This window comes from Malaclemys terrapin, chromosome 14 (assembly GCF_027887155.1).
Source record: "Malaclemys terrapin pileata isolate rMalTer1 chromosome 14, rMalTer1.hap1, whole genome shotgun sequence".
Classification (NCBI taxonomy): domain Eukaryota; kingdom Metazoa; phylum Chordata; order Testudines; family Emydidae; genus Malaclemys; species Malaclemys terrapin.
The window spans coordinates 43115788-43133224 of NC_071518.1; the positions used below are offsets into that span (position 1 = coordinate 43115788).

General features: G+C 51.4%; 1 protein-coding gene across 1 annotated transcript in view; it reads right to left on the reverse strand.

The window, feature by feature from the left end:
* The window catches only part of FA2H (fatty acid 2-hydroxylase), a 73433-nt gene that overhangs the window by 12967 nt on the left and 43029 nt on the right, over nucleotides 1-17437 (reverse strand). Inside the window, exons 2-5 of the mRNA XM_054049370.1 lie at nucleotides 16352-16444; nucleotides 6963-7105; nucleotides 5747-5853; nucleotides 13-185 (exon numbers count right to left, since the gene is read on the reverse strand). Of these exons, the coding sequence (XP_053905345.1) occupies nucleotides 13-185; nucleotides 5747-5853; nucleotides 6963-7105; nucleotides 16352-16444 (516 nt within the window). The remainder of the gene's footprint in view (nucleotides 1-12; nucleotides 186-5746; nucleotides 5854-6962; nucleotides 7106-16351; nucleotides 16445-17437) is intronic.

A 17437-nucleotide genomic window follows, 5' to 3' on the forward strand; every position in this document is an offset into this window, starting at 1 on the left:
AGCACTACTCACCTTGTGATGCTGGCCGTGCAACAAGAAATGCAGTGTGATGAGATAATAGTTACTAGCAGGCGGCTTCATGTGGAAGAGAAAGCGATGGATGAGATACTCTACTAAGGACCACAGGAACATTCCCAGCACGAAGATGAATGGGAAGAAGTACTTGTGCACAGGGATGGAATACTCTACACGACAAGGAGACATGCAGCTATCAGCAACCATGCATCACTACCATGGCTAGCAAGCAAGACAGGGGATCACGTCACATGTCACTGCTTCTTTCACATTTACTTTGTGCTTCCCAGATTTATTGTATTTCCCCTTTAGCAGCTTCAGACATATCCACCCAGACCCTCTAGGAGGGCCAGGAGTCTCCTCTCCTCTCCCCTGCCAGCCCGGCTCTGTTCTGGCAACAAGCTAGCCTTACTGCTAAAGCCTGTCAATTCTTGACTCGGCCACTACAAACACCTCCAGTTTCTCAGTTCTCCACCCTCCAAATGCCACAGGCAAGATTCTCCTCCTCCTCTGGAGCAACACTGACCATGCCCACCCGTCCCGTCCCCCTCAGATGCTTTCAGTGATCTCCACTCCTTCCATATCTCTTCCTCTCTCCAGACTCTGCCTAACTCACCCCATCTCTTCCCTCACACCCCTGCTTCCTGCACCCCGCCCATTGCACCCTTTGGCTCCTTCAGCCCCTCCTGACTTCCTGATATCCCTCGCACTGGAAAGGGCCAGAGCCCCTCTGAATCTGCTTGCAACAGCAGAACCACTATCTGTACCATGGCGTCTCCCAGCTAAGACTAAACCCCCGCCCCCAAACCAGATTTTTAATTGAGCAGCTGATGCTTCTGCCATCATCTTCTCGGTGTATTTAAAGGGAGGGTCGCGTGGAGGCTGCTGCCAGGCTGGAGCGCTTTCCCATTGTTCCACAGACAGATCTGCCTTTATCAGGACGCCGTGAGCTAGGTAGAGCACATCAATGGGAGGGCTGTTTTCCCATGGCGTGGCTCAAACATGCTTCTTTGTATGACCCCCGTCATTTACTCTGCAGAAGCAAAGCCAGATTCTTGGGGTGGGGGTGGGGGGAATGTTCACTGGAGAAGGAAGCCAGCTAGAGTAAGAGTCCCTAGCAACTCGGGCCATGTGGTGCCTACCCGCTTCCCCACTAAACGCTGCTGTGGGTCGTACTTCTAGTGATACACGATACATGCAGCCCTCAGTCTCAGCCTGGAGTATGCCCCTAAGGTGCCCCCCCGCCCTCAGCCCCTGCTTCCTGCAGGCAGTAGGTGCTTACTGAAAAAGGAACAAGGTAACACACATACACACACACGACCCAGCTACAGACTGTTCAATTTGCTACCAGCTGAGGCCAGGAATCCGACAAATACTGGTTTGACACTTTAGATCTTTAAAATGGGCATGACAAGCCCCCTCTCTTGTGACTGACGGTCTGTCAGGGATCAGGCCTCAGGCAACAGCACAGAAGATTCACAATTAGCTTTTGGGGGTAGGGGGAAGAAGGAGAGAAAGCCTCACCCCAGAACAAATTGGTTGCACAGGTGACTCTCTGCAAGCATGTAGCGGCGCAAGGAGGAAGCGCTCTCCCTAACCCAGCTGAGAGCACAGCAGAGCAAACACCGCAGTGGGCAGGGGGCACCAATAGATACATGTTAGGAAGTCTGCCTAGCGTCACAAAGCTGCTTCTGCCCCTCCTGGCTGGCTCCTAATGCAGGGAGTTTGGATCCTCTCGACAGTTGGAGATCTAGCTACAGGTTTGACTGGACTTCCTGAGCTCTGCATCACTGGCTGTTTGCACCAACCTTTTCCCCGCCTCATGGTCTTTTCACCACAGCTTCATTTCACACCTGCCCTTCTCACGCTCTGCCCCCCCACCCAGCCCTGCTCTTTCCATTTAGCTGATCCCTGCCTCACTCAACCCCAGCCTCTAAAATAATAAAAATCACAGCATTATCCTGCTCTTTGCTGCCATCGCACTGTTCACCCTGCTCGTCTGTTCTAGCCCGTCCCCCACCCGCGTCTGCCTGGTCTATTTCGGTTGTAAGCGCTGCAGGGCAGAGACTGTCGGCTACTGCATTTGTACAGCACCTGGCACAGTGGGGGCCGGTTCTTAGCTGGCCCTTAGGCCCTGCTGTCAGAAGTGTGATTATTCATAAAAAAGGCACAGAGGCTGGCTGGGGGTGGGGCACAGAGGCAGCACTTCAAGTTACTTGAGACTAGTTTAAAAAAAACAAAACAAAACAAAACAACCCACCTAGATTCCAAGTTGAAGATGTCCCTTTAAGACCCCAGCTAACAGCATTTGCCAGTGATCTGCTCCAAACACAGTGTCCCCTCCAGCCCACTGAGCTGCACCCACGCCACCACGGCAGGCTCTGGTGGGACACGGCTACATGAGAGGAGGAGGAGATTCTCCCTCTCCCCACCGTTCACCCACCTCTGGACACAGCCAACGCTGATACCAAATGGCATCTCCAAAGGAATGCAGCTCAGGGGAGGAAAACAGCACATTAGAAACAAAGGTGGCAACGTGCTCTGACTGCATTGTTGCTGGCAGGAGGGTGGCCAATGGGGGATTTCACACAAACAAGCCACACACTGTGCAAGGTCTGCCCAGCACCAGCAGCACAGAGGGATGGGCTCGTCAAACAACCATGCAGGGCTACAGACTGACAGCACTGGCCTTTTCTTTTGCTTCCATTCAGCTGCAGAAGTGGACAGGGATGAGTGGTGAGCAGCATGCCCCACAACAGGTTAGAGGCCACCAGAGATGGCCTCTGCAGTCCCCAAAGCCCCATGGTTGTGGGTTCCTTGATTTGGGGGACCCCAAAAAAGTGGAATCTCAGCTTTTATGCAGCTGAATTTCTCAACTTTTTCTTTGTAAAGATAACTAGACAGTGTCCATGCTGGAATTGTTGCAGACTCCTCCTAGTAGGAATAAGGCTACGATTTAGTCACGGAGATCACAGCAGCCACAGATTCTGTGACTTTACAAAACCTCTGGGACTTCCAGAGCTTCAGGAGGTGGAGGCGGGACTGTGCACCCCTGCCTTGCAACTGGGGCTGGCTGGAACCAGGACCCTGCAGCCCCAGCCCCGCGGCTTCCGCCAGAAGCTGCAGCTAGGCCACTCGCCCCAGCCCCACAGTGCCCCAGGCTTGGGGGGGGCTGCAGCCGGAGCCATGCACCCATCCTGCAGCTGCGGCCAGCTCCAGAGCGGTGGCTGTCCCCCCCCCGTGGGTGCGATCCCTGCTGGACCTGGGGCTGTGCCCCTCACCATGGCGGGGTGCTTGGCTGGAAGTCCCCCACTACAGGGCTCCATTCCTCCCCCTACCTAGCCCTGTCCCCTGGTTCTTTTTAGTAAAGTCACAGACAGGTCATGGGTTCTGTGAATTTCTGTGCCTTGCCTGTGATCTGTCCATGACTTTTACTAAAAATAACCATGATAAAACCTTAGCCTTAACTAGAAATCACAAGCAATTCACAGACCCCTCTGGGGGGCTGGGCTTTGATGTCTGGACACCTATAGCCCTTCACATCTGGAGAGACTCAATATCTATCCGACACCAGGATGACACATGAATGCAGGGAGGGCCAGAAAAACAGAGGGCACGAGAGCCAGGGTTTCTGAGACTAGTCAGTGATTTTTTTTTTTTTTTTTTTTTTTTTTAAATCTTTGTCTGGACTGGGAGCAAGCATCAGCAGCACAGTGATCTGCCACCCTGGCAAAGAGCCAAGGTCAGCTCTGGGGACCCCGCCATCTGAGATGGGGGAGCAGCAAGCCACTGGCAGAAACAGTCATGAGGACACCCCCATTTAGTTAGAAACACAGCTAAAGATGGCGAGTGCACCTCTGTTACACTAACGGTACCTCCATACTGAAGCTGGGAGGCGTAGTCCGCAGCTCGGGGAGCTGTACACATGCAAACTGCTGGAGCTAGTTCATGGGCAGTGGGAACACTAGCCACACAAATACATACCCAGACTCAGACTCCAAAGCTAGCAGGGACCATCACGATTAGGGGGCTGGAGCACATGGCTTATGAGGAGAGGCTGAGGGAACTGGGATTGTTTAGTCTGCAGAAGAGAAGAGTGAGGGGGGATTTGATAGCTGCTTTCAACTACCTGAAAGGAGGTTCCAAAGAGGATGGAGCTCGGCTGTTCTCAGTGGTACCGGATGACAGAACAAGGAGCAATGGTCTCAAGTTGCAGTGGGGGAGGTTTAGGTTGGGTATTAGGAAAAACTTTTTCACTAGGAGGGTGGCGAAGCACTGGAATGGGTCACCTAGGGAGGTGGTGGAATCTCCTTCCTTAGATAATGACAGGTTTCAGAGTAACAGCCGTGTTAGTCTGTATCCGCAAAAAGAAGAACAGGAGTACTTGTGGCACCTTAGAGACTAACAAATTTATTAGAGCATAAGCTTTCGTGGACTACAGCCCACTTCTATATGCATCCGAAGAAGTGGGCTGTAGTCCACGAAAGCTTATGCTCTAATAAATTTGTTAGTCTCTAAGGTGCCACAAGTACTCCTGTTCTTCCTTCCTTAGAGGTTTTTAAGGTCAGGCTTGACAAAGCCCTGGCTGGGATGATTTAGTTGGGGATTGGTCCTGCTTTGAGCAGGGGGTTGGACTAGATACCTCCTGAGGTTCCTTCCAACTCTGATATTGTATGATTCTATGATCATCTAGTCTGACCTCCTGTACATTGCAGGCCACAGAACCTCACCCGCCCACTCCTGCGATAGACCCCTAACCTCTGGCTGAGTCACCGTCATCCTCAAATCATGCTTTAAAGACTTCAAGTCACAGAGACTCCACCATTTACAAGGTTAGACAGGATTGTACTTGGGTGCCTGCTGCTATTTTTAGCATGGTAGCTCCAGCAGAGCTAGCACGTGTACGTCTCCCCAAGCTGGAATTACATCTCCCAGCCACTGTGTAGAGACACCCAAAAGGGCCAAATAAGGTGTTCTAGTGAAGTGGGACAAAGAGGAAATGGCTTGTGTCTTTGCTCAGGATCCAGCCGTAGGGAGCTGGATAAAGCAGGCCTGCGCAGGTGTGTCTGGAGTGAAGCACCACAGGAGCTGAATCTGGTTCCAGCACTGCAGCCCGCGTGCATGTGCTCGGTAAAAAGCTTTGGGGGCTGGACTGACAACAGAGAAGTGTTGCAAACTTGGCACAAGTCACTGGACTGGTACAATATTTTCTTCCTCTGATACACCTTGCCCAAAAGCACCACAGTGATGGACAGATTACAGCTGCCCCAGACCACAGCCGCCAGCCACCAGATTTCTGCAGCAAGCCAGTGATCTGGTGCCGCTCACAAGCTGTAACACTTAGCCCAGAATGGGGATGGATGCAGATAACTGTGGCTATGACTGGCTTTAAAGGAGACTGGATGTTATTTCAAAAGCTGTACTTGGCAAAAAGAGTTAATTTGCTGCTGTTCCATGCAACTAATTGTAGCTTCAAACATGCACCGGTGGGGTGGGATGGTGGAAAGCAAGCCAGCCAGCCCCGGGCCCTCTACGCACAACACATGTGTACACGCACACACACACGGATTTGACCTCTTCATGCTAGTGGGAGAGCTTGTCCCAATGTACATGCGAGTGACTCCCCTCAGGAAAGCGGGACTGCTGCGATGCAGGTGAGTGCAATTGCCTTTCTAGGGCTTAAGGGACCCAGATTAGACAAGGCAGGTGGAGCTGCGCTGGAGTTCAGTACCTGCTGTGAATGACGAGAAGAGTCTGGTAGTTCCCTGTGCAAGAGCCGCGTAGCAGAACCAGCTGAGATACAGCACCACAGGGATCCACACCATGATAACGATGTACCTAGAGGATGGAAGAGAGGAATTCATTTGAGCAAATTCACAAGCTTTCTCCGTGCTCTATAGCAAACTTAGAGCTTGTGCACACTACCACTTGTGTTGGTATAATGTACATCACTCAGGAGTGTGAATAAGCCACACCCGAGTGACGTAATTTACACTGAGCTAAGAGCCAGTGTAGATAGCACTATGTCGGCAGGAGAGCTTCTCCCACAGACGTAGCTACCGCCTCTCCTGGAGGTGCAGTTCTTGTGCCAGCGGGAGAGCTCTCTTCCATCGGCATAGAGCGTCCTCCCCTGACGTGCTGCATCAATGCAGTTGGGCCGCTGTGGTGTGTCTAGTGCAGACTGGTCCTTAGTTATTCCAAACAGGGCACATGCTTCGAGGGATATTGAGGCAGCTGTACCAGTGGCCCCAAAGCCAGCGTTCTGGCTGTTCTACACTTCACAGGCCCTCGCTTCCTGCTCAAGCTCAGAGAGAGGGAGGAGGGGACCCAATACAAACTATTGGGAGAAGAGCTTTAAGCAGCAGCAATCCTACATCCTAGAGGAGCAGGCCCTAGTACCAGAGGCTGCTTTGCAGGGGAGTCAGCCCGGTGGCTTGGGCTGTGCGTGACCACAGCAAAGACTCAGGCTCAGTTTCCAGGTCTCTTGCTTCCCATCATAGGAATGCTGTGGGGGAAGCACCTCACATTGCTCTGCAGCTGCTCCCCTTCGCCTCATCTCTTGAGGGGCGCTGAGGGATGCAGAAGCAAGTCTCACCACGGTCATTGTGGATACAATATTGACTGGCGAGTGATAGGTGACGAGGCAGAGAGCCTGAGGGCTCCAGAAACACCTGGATGCTCCAAGAAGCTCCCAGATGGGATGTGTCTTGTTATCTGAGCTCGGCCCGTCTCAGAGTCACTGCACTGAGCCGTCTTTCCCTGCTGGACCCCAGGAGCTCCCTGTCCATCCAACAGGCCCAGCTTCCTTCCCCTTCCCCTGGGGACATGGTCTCACAATGAACCTCTATTTCGAGATTCTAGTCTTGGACGTGCCAAGAAGCACAAGCCCTGGGGGAGGGGTCAGACAAGGCCAGACCTGCTGTAAGCCTCCCTCAGACAACACTTACCATGCTGTTTTAGATAGGGACTCTATGAAATCCGAGTGGAACAAGCGAATTGGCCGGTCCACAGGCTGATGCACCCACTCGTCATATTTCTCCCCCAAATGGCCCACCTGCCAGAGCAATGGTTTGTGCCAGTCCACGAGATCCTAGGGGAGCAGAGAACAGGGAGCGAGATCTTTTACAAAGAAGTCACTAAGCCATTTTACATTCTTCACCTAGCACAATGCAGTAGCGTATTACTCGTTGATGTGCATATCTCCCATGGAACATCAGGGTGAGCCAGATAGCTTGTGCAACCAGCATCCAAGAACTTCTCCTCCGTACAAAGCAACACCTAAGGGGCTTTACCCAGACTCAAGGTTAAGATTGCTACATTAGTATGAGCTAGGACACTTCTCCAGGCCGGGGAGCTGACAGGTTATGCAAAAACTAAAAATGATAACATCGTATGTCCATCATAGACTGAGCTGAATCTATTAGAGCCAGGTGGGTAAGAAAGGACCTCTCCCTTAGAGAAAAGGCTAGGGGTGTTGTAAGCCCGGAGGGTGCAGGAGAGAGATCGTACCACTGGCTAAACAATGGCAGAACAGAATTAGAATCAACTCTCAGAATCGGAAATGCTGAGTGCTGCTCAGTTTAACACTCATGTTATTTATTGAGCTGCTCTATGGGCCAGATTTTTTTTTCTAGCATTAAAAGCATGGAAGCATCCAGAGAGTTTTTTGTAAGACACTGTTTACCTGCACTGTGAGAGACACACGCCCTCCCTCGCACTGTGATCAGATAGACAGGTCCCTGTGGCAAGCTGCCCCCCTAAGTTATGCAGCAAAGCCCTCTGCAGCCCCTGGGGATTTGTGCAGCAGGATGAAGGTTCTGTGGCAGCTTTTAAAATCGAATATGAAAGTGACACCCACCCCCCCCCCCCCCGATCAGTGCTGTGACCCCTGGCTTACAGACAATTAAGAACTTCACTGCAGGAGTCGCTAGTGGAACAGGAGGTCTGGCAGCTGGGTGTGGGACAGGGAAGACAATTTAGGGTAGGGATGATTAAAAAGTGCTCAGTGCTGGCCTGATGTTGCTCTCCCTGAAGTCAGTGGAGGCAGAGCACTTACAAACGTCCCCACCCTTGCTTTATCACAGGCAGCGAGTACAAGAGACCAAGGTATTGTGGCTAGATCACTGGGGCTGCTCAGATTCCCTGGCTGGTTCTTTGTGCCAGGAGGTACCACACACCACAATCCTCTGCACTGCCCAGATTTCACAGGAACAATTACATCCTGGTTTATGGCTCAGCCACCTGACAGTGTCACTTTGACATCGCTCTCCTAAGCAAGCTCTGCTGTGCATTCGCTCAGAGACTACACCACAGCACCTGCCGCCTCCCGCTGTCCATCATGCCGTCCTAGTGCTGCACTGGAAGTGAGCAGGAGACACGCGGGAATGGGGTGGACCAGCTATTCCAGGCTGCCGCACACGACAGCAGCTTACTCTTCAATGCCTTCATTCCCCCTTCTCAAAGATATCTGGTGCTTACCAAGAGCAGGCGAGGGATCTGTTAGGGAGGTATTACACCAACTGGTGACTATAGACGAACAGTTACTGAACTGACTGCTGGAGCGTGAGCTCCAGTGGGTGAGGAATGGAGCACAGCGGGGACAACAGGCAGAAAGGGGAGTAGTGATTTTTTAATCAGTGGGTGGAGATTATGGTGTGTAACAGCCATGGTGGAGTCATGCAGGCAGCCCTGGGAGTGCACTACCACCGCCCTGAGAGGCAGCGAAGGAAACACTTTAGGGCAGAAAAATCTCACACTGCGTTTGAGAAACTCTGTCCACGTGGCATGGTCAGAGCAGCCTGAGATGGCAAGGAAACTCCTCGGCCCTTGAAGCAGTCCAGACCCTCTGCAGAGAGAGGCATCTTCGTGCCCTGGGCACAAATACAGACCAGCAATTGGAATTCCAGGAGATCTGATAAACAAGACTGCAGCTGCTTCACGATGGCAGGTGGCCCATGGGGCTGCCCATCCAGCCCCTGCCTGCCTGGGCACAGCCGAGGAAGTGCCCCTTCACATCCAGATTGAAGAGCTCTGCCTTGGAACACCCAGCAGGGTTGCAGAGATACAATCTGTGCTGTCAAAGGGCATGTCTACATGGCAAAAAATAAAAAAAACACCAAAAAAAATAAACCACAGTAGTCGCAGTGAGTCTCAGATCCCAGGTCGTCTGCCTGGGGCTCATGCTATGGGGCTAGAAATAGCAGCAGAGCTGTTCCCACTTTGGCTCTAAGTCCCACCCCCTTGCTGGGTTTCAGAGCCCGAGCGAGAAGGGCTACACTGCTATTTTTAGAGCCGTAGTGGGAGCCCGCAGCAGCTGACCTGGGCTCAGACTGGCTGAGCTGGGGGGGCAGGGAGGGGTTGCACTATAGATGTGCCCAGAGATGCTGCAAGTCAAGTTTGGAGGTTTGCTTCCCGAGCAGCAGCCTCAGCAAGGGCCAGTGGCTCTGACAACGGAGCCTCCTTTTCCAGCTCAAGGAGCTGGGAAGCCTGGCACATACACGCTGCAGGCACAGCTTAGCTCATAGCACATCTGGCAGCTCTCCACATAGGGTTCCAGGGCTGTCCAAATGAATCCTTCCATCCAGTCCCTCCCATGGGGGCACAGTGGCCCCTCCACATCCTGCTCCACTGACACAGAAAGTGCGTGCAGCATGCCCAGAGCAATGTCCTTGTGCACAGACACGATTCATATGTCTGGCTAGGCTGGAGGGATATGCCTGTGTCACCCTGAGCTGCCCATAGGCAGCGTAAGCTCGCAGTCATTTCTGTGGGACTAATTCATCTCACAGCTTCAGGGTGTTTCTAGATGGCAGCCCAGTAGCACATGGTCCCACCCAAAGCCAGCAGCAGTTTCACACCTTAGCCAATGCTATTATCCTTTGTGGTATTTGGGTCAGGGCAAGGAAGCACAAGTGGCTTTATGGTGCCAGGTGGTGGAGGCCCACTGCACATCAATGAAGCCAACCAAGATGCTAAGCCTATCTCCCACAAACACAGGGTGAGCCAGATAACCTGTGGTGCTCGTGTGCAAACACAGCAAGGCCTCAGGCGCTTTCCACAGGCTCAAGGTGAAGCTGTTGGATCATTATATGCCGGAGCACGTTTCCAGGCGTCCGAATCCTGACAGGGCAAGGAAACAAACTGACAGCAAAGGTGCCAACAGCAGCCTGAGACGTTCCATTTTAGAGACACTAAAGCAGTCAGCAGCCAGCACAACTTGAAAGAACCTCTTCTAGTGCCCATTAGATTGGCCTTCAGGGACCCCAAGGATAGGGTGACCAGACAGCAAGTAAAAATCAGGACAGTGGGGGGCGGGGGGGGGAAAATAGGAGCCTATATAAGAAAAAGACCCAAAAATTGGGACTGTCCCTATAAAATCGGGACATCTGGTCACCCTACCCAAGGAGAAGGAGCTTTCAGCATTCACTAGAGTTTGTAGTTCCTTGACTAACAATTGCGAAGAGTTCCTAGAACGTTTGCTGAAGGGACAGGGTTTGTTCCACCAGCTGTAGCTATAACTGCATCGCCCAAACTGAAGGGCACACAAAAAAAGTTACACATGCCAGAAGCAAGTGCCATGGGATTAGTTCCTCTCAGTGTGGGTGACAGGCTCCGTTTCTGAGAGACACTGGTTGTCAGTAAAAGAGGCCCCACCAAGCGTGTGTGGAGTAGAGGTAACTTTGGGGCTCTCAGAGAGGGAGAGTTGAGCCGGCAGCATCCGTTTCTGCCTGCTGAAGAGAACTGGTTAATGAAGCCGCCTGGCTGCTGACCATGTCCCATGGTACTGACAGTGTGAAAGGCGAGTCAATCTAGGGAGATAAAAATCATTTCCTCCTTTATCCCTCCCATGCTCAGGACTGATACCACTCCGGCACAGCTGCTTGGCTCCGCATTGCCCAAGGAAATCAGAGTGTCGCTATGACAACACGGCATCCAGGCCATATTATGAGTCATTTGGCTTATCTGATGGACTGTAGTGTCACGTACCAGCTCATAACAGTGCCTGCCTGTGCCACTCCCCAGGGGCACCCTGGGTTGTGAACATAGGTGGCGGGTATTGTAGACTGGGGATGTCTGTGCCTCCCCAAACAGCCTGATGTGGCACCGTTCACAATCCATCCCCAGTCCTCCTCCTGCTTGCTGTTCGTTCTGGGCTCCAGCAGGGCAGGGGGGCAGACGGGGCGGGGGCCTTGGGCAGAGGGGGGGGAAGAGGCCAGAGGCTAGCCTCCTCCTTCACCTGCCGCCCAGGGTTATGAGGCACTTCGCCAGCACCTGCCCTCAGCATGAGACAGCTTTGTCCCCAGCCTCTGGCAGCACAAGCCCTGCCTTCCAGAACTTTGCAGGCCTCACTTCCTCTCTTTCCAATAGAGACAGGGAAGTGTTATTGCCATTATACAAGCCGCTGGAATACTGGGAGCCAGGGAAGCTTGCAGGGGACTTCCTACGACTACAGCCAAAAGCAGTCTCTGCTCAAGGCCGTCTGTCATGCAATTGCAGTAGGCAGTTCCAGTCATGCACTCATTCCCTTGCCTGCAGTGAGACAGAGGCTGGCCAGTCACTCGAGCCCAATATTTAGGTGGTTTCTGTTCTTATCAGGCTGTGGAAGTTCACACCCCAGAGAGTGGTTTCCATGGAACCATTTCCTTCTGGAGCCATGACCAAAGGCAGCTAACAGTGGAGTTTGAGGGAGAAGCTGCAGACTCCGTGCTTGGAAGCAGTGGGACATGGTGAGTGGCATGTTTGGGCCAGCTGTGGGTTGCTTTCTCTGAACAAGCTGTGGAGCTGGGCTGTGAGGCTCAACCCTCGGAGCTTTGATTTCCCCCCCGCCCCAGGATCCAATGGCTGGCAGTGGAAGCTAGACAAATTCAGACTGGAAACAAGGTGTACATTTTTAAGGGAGAGCAATTAGCCACTGGAACAATTTACCAGGGGGTCATGGTGGATTCTCATCACTGACAATTGTTAAATCAAGATGGGAGGTTTTTCTACCAGCTCTGCACTAGGAATGACTTTGGGGTGGGTCTCTGGCCTGTGCTATACAGGAGATCAGGGTAGATCATCACAAAGATTCCAAGGCCAGAAGGGACCAATCACCAGCAAAGCAGCCAGCACACCAGTCTACACAGTCAGGGCCCTGGCACTCCGACCCAGGGGAGAACAGGCCAGACTGGGCAGAACATTAGAACTCAGCTAATACATGACGTGATCACACCTGGCCGATACTGCCCTTATTTAGGTAAGGGAGGTTTCATCATTTATAATCTTTCACACTTAAAACTTTTAAGAACAAAAAGTCATCAAACCCTTCCCCCTAACGTAGATGACTTCATTCATGAAATACAAGAGCTGGGCCCGCTCCTTTCTGTCCCATCCTGGCTGCTCCCTGCAGTCTCCCCACTCCCGGGAGGTGGGGAGACTGGGGAGGGGGGACTCTCCAGAGCGACAGGTAGTGCTAAGATGCCCAGGCATTTCATCTTCCAGACCAACAACGTTTCCTTGGGGCTTAAAGCAGTGACTACAGCAGGAAGTGTTTAACTGTCTCATCCGCTCCTCCCCAGAATCACTTTGCAACCGCAATCTGGTTCAGCCACATTTCTAACACTGTTCAGGCTGCTTTGCTTCAGGCAGTGTGGGTGGGTTAAGTGCTTCCCCTCAGCCATTCCCTCCTCTCCCCCGAAGGTCCCAGGGAAGGAGAGAGCTGGCCCAGCCAGCAGTGTGTTCCAGACTGAAGTTCCCTAGGGAAAGGTGGGGAGGAGTTGTCAGAAGTTGTACAGAGCTATGCCAGAAATGGCACAGAAGAGGAGAGGATGAATTGCATCCCATGTAGAGAATGGGCCCAGGGTGGGTATAGGGAAGGCTGCTAGCTCTGCCCGCAGGATGGGCCCCAGCAGTAGCCACAGACTAGGGCCAATTCACATCAGCTGCTTTAAGTCTGGCTGCTTCGGGCAAATCAGAGCCAGCTCCATGTTTGCAGTGTCACTCCCAGCCATGCTTGTGGCCCGAGCGTAAGTGGCAGAAGGGAACACTGCTCATTTACCACTGTCCTTCCCTGGCAAGGGGAATTTCCTCTCCACAGTCATTCACTCCCAGCTGGCTTTTAAACACAGCCAGACACCGTGATTGGACTTTGCACTTCCAACACTTCCTATCCAAATCACTTGCAGGCCTCTAGAGTCTCCCACCACGGTCAGGTATATAACCCTGCCTCACAGCGTATCTGCTTCATCGCTGCAAAGGAGTCATTCCAGGAAGCTGCGTTACCCTCTCAGTTCAGAGCTCTAACAGCTAGTGAGGTCAAACTGTTTGTGTGAGGGCGGAGATACAACCCTGTCCTCCCCCAGCTCTGTTAATAAGGACACTTCACAGCCATATGTCATGAGGGGACGCGGAACGATGTAACCTGCATATCGAGCAAAATTTACTTGCCCAGACCTGGTTATGGTGAGGGCGTGTGTCTACCTGGAAACAGACCATTGCGTGTTGGCAGGCTGAGCAGGAGAAAGAGACTGGCCACACGACAGGGAACTGGAGTCTGGAATGGTGAGGGAGGCTCAAAGGAGGAGAGCAAGCATCTCCTTGTAAAGGGGGGAGACAAACGAGGCAGGTCGGGCAGGATTCTGGAGTTACACTAACAGTTAATATGCGATTTTCCAGGCCTCAGGTGCCTCCCGGCTCTCTGCAGGGGGCGCAAAGAGATATTGGTTTAGAGAGGACTCACTGGGATATGTGCAATTCTGGATACCCGCAGACACATTAAAAACACAGCTACCAGTCTACAAGGGAGTGTGGACAATGGGGCTTTATCCATTAAGGAGCCTGAACACCTCACTAGCTATCTGGGGCAGCAGCATCTCGGATGTCAGGCTGTGGGCTCATATCAGCCTTTCACCCCTTTTGGCTCCAGACACACTGGGAGAGCCTGCTTTGGAGAGATGTCTGTGTAGCAGGATCCTGCCTAGGACAACCCTTGCGTCCTATGGTGGAGGATGCAGCCAAGAGTTTCTTAGCTGGGAGTGCTGGAAAGGAGCTTTTGGGTCATCCAGCCAGTTCTCTTCCAAACAAGAGCAGTATCAGCTTCTTGTTTACTGCCAACCTTTCTGTAAAGTTGGAGCAGTCAGACTTCCCGAGCCACTGGAGAAATCCATTTCCAGGGCTTATAGCTCAGGAAGGGATAGGGTCCAGTAACCTAGCTAACAATGCATTGCACTGCGGCACCGCTCGTTATGAAGTGCCTACTGCCTGCTCCCCGAGAGTACCTGCACTGACTGCAGGACTGCATGGCTTCACACCACAAGACAACAACTCTGCATTGATATAGCACAGCTCTGTAAGGCTTGGCACACTTTTTCAAGCCAGTTATACCATTTCTTTGTGGTCTATTTTTAGTTCTCTTGGACACGGAGAGAAGAACTAGAGGCTGAGTTTCAAACACCAAGCAGTTTGTATGAGTAAACACACACACACACACACACCCCTTTAGCCAACTGCCGAAAGGACTACACCCTACGCATGCCCTGTCCTCCCACTCAACCACAGCGGGCACCTTGCCCAAACACCTAAGTATGTTTGACAAGTTATTATGCAGCCAGTTTAATCACACTCTAGTGAGACTCCCTGCATCTGCAAGGGTCTTAAATGCTGGACAGTCATATTGATTTCTCTGGTTAGAAGTGTGCGCCTGCCCAATCATGGCTGTACAATACAAAATGGTACCTGTATCTCCCCAGCTGGATTTGTGGCCAAACTGCCAAGGTAGATTACCCAGAATTTAACATATCTAGACACCGCCCTCCACACCAGGTCACTCTCATTGGATGCGGACACAGCTTTGAGTATTAAGGGGAACCTTCGCTTTTCATTTCCACACCGTTTGGGGCAAGGGAGGCAAAGCCCTACCTACAGGGCCGGCTCTGGCTTTTTTGCCGCCCTAGGCAAAAAAGCCACCCGCCGCCCCCTCCCCATCCCCATCCCCAATCAGCGCGGCAGGGGAGGGCACCGAGCCCAGCCGGGGCTCTCTGCTCTCCCGGGCGGCCAGAGCGCCGGGAGGAGGGCGGAGAGCCTGTCCGGGGCCCCGCCGCGCTGCCCCCCTCCAGGCGCCGTTCCCAAGCACATGCTTGGTGGGCTGGTGCCTGGAGCCGGCCCTGCCTATCTACCTTTGATCTCCTGGGCATGGGCATGGGCATGTTCTCCAGAAAAGCACTGTTCTATTTCACACCCTTACGCTAGTGACCCTCATTTTCACAGAGCCTCAAGTTTGCAGAGTGGAGCACCTATGAATAAATTCAGCACCTTCATCTCGGAGCAAAGGAGTTGTTTTTAAATCACTTTTCAGTTTAGAGCAGTCAGATTGCACTTTGACTCTCTTTATGTACATGCTGAAGGAGGACAGTGTTGGAACAGCTATGAAACGCCGATAAGGCCAGGAGTGACTGTGCAAGACCACGGAGGAGGGGACTGGAATCATCATTCACTTCACCACTCTTCAGCCCTTCCTTTTTATTGTTATTGCCTTATCCGATAGTGCTGCAAGGAGTGGCCTTCACAGGGAGCAGGGGTTTGCCAGGGTGTGGTGCTTAATGCCTGAGGGTTGAGCTGATCTGGTAAGTTCCATAATGACTATGGTGGGCGTTCAACGTGATGCAAATGAGCCTGCGTTGCCTAACACGTATGACCTCAGGCAATTGTTCTCCACCAGGGGTACGTGTACCCCTGGGGATACGCAGAGGTCATCCAGCTGGGTACATCAACTCATCTGGATATTTGCCTGGTTTTACAACAGGCTACATAAAAAGCACTAGCAAAGTCAGTACAAACTAAAATTTCATACAGACAATGACTTATTTATACTGTTATATAGACTATACACTGAAATGTAAGTACAATAGTTATTTTAGAATTATATGGTAAAATGGGAATAAGCAATTTGTCAGTACTAGTGTGCTACGACACTTTTGTATGTTTAGGTCTGATTTTGTAAGCAAGTAGTTTTTAAGTGAGGTGTAACTTGGGGGTACGCAAGACAAATCAGACTCCTGAAAGGGGTACAGTAGTCTGGAAAGGTTGAGAGCCACTGACCTAGGCAGTGGACAGTTCCATGCGTCAGAGCAACTCTGGACACACCTCCACTCCAAACGTGAAGTCTGTTCCCATGTAGCTGTCCCTCCACACGGGAGATGGCCAAGGGCAGATCGGAGTCTGAGCTCTGCTCCAGAGCAAGAGGGAGGGAGGGAGGGGAGGTTTGGTTTTATAGTGTTTTGGATGAGGTGTTGCTTAGGCAAAGTAACGGTGTTTGAGAAGCCAACATGCTTCTGCAAATACTATACAACCAGCTCCTTACCTTATCTGGATCTACTGTTTTACACCTAGGATCCATCCTATGGTTTGTTGTCCGAGCTGTGGAATTTACTGGTTTCTCTGTCTCAAGAAGGCTCTAGAGACAAGAACAAGAAATGATTAAATCCACAAGAGATCACATGAATTTAGTCTGTCAACAATAAACCCTGAGGTGTATGGCTAACCCACATATTAAGTGGTTAGTCAGGATTTTTACTAAGTTCTCACAGCAGATTTTGTTTGTATCAGGGAAGCACTAGTTTTATGCTGTCAAAGAAGTCTAGAATCTTTGTTCTTTGGTACATGACAAATGGCAAAACACCCCTAACCCCTCACAATCATGTAAGTTACATACATGCATACATACATGCATACATACATACAGGCTTTACACAGAAGTCATTGAGTTCTGATGGCACTTTTTCCTGCAGCCGCATTCACGTGGGCAGAGATTTTGGGCACCTAACTTGAGAAACCTTAAAGAGGTTTTCCCAATCTTCAGAGTGTGGGTGCTCTGTATTTTCTGAAAATAAATCCCATTAAGGCTTCTCAAATGTTGGCCCACCAAAAATCACTAAAAAAGGAGTACTTGTGGCACCTTAGAGACTAACAAATTTATTAGAGCATAAGCTTTCGTGGGCTGCAGCCCACTTCTTCGGATGCATATGTTCCATTCTATATGCATCCGAAGAAGTGGACTGTAGTCCATGAAAGTTTATGCTCTAATAAATGTGTTAGTCTCTAAGGTGCCACAAGTACTCCTGTTCTTTTTGCGGATACAGACTAACACGGCTGCTACTCTGAAACCTGTCAAAAATCACTAGTGTCACTTTTGAAAAATCTTAGCCATGACCTCTCCATGTGGAATAGTCATGTGTAGAACAAGACCTCACAGATTAAACCCTGATCTTGGCACACCATTATCAGAGCACCAGTGAGCATCATTTTCCACTTTTTAAAAATCTTGACATGTGCAATTGTATTTTCCAGAGAAAAAACACTTCTACTAAACCAGCTTGGGAAACCGTTTCCTTGTCCTGCAAACATCAGATTCGGAAAAAAAAATTCCAGCCCAAGACTGGGATAAAGA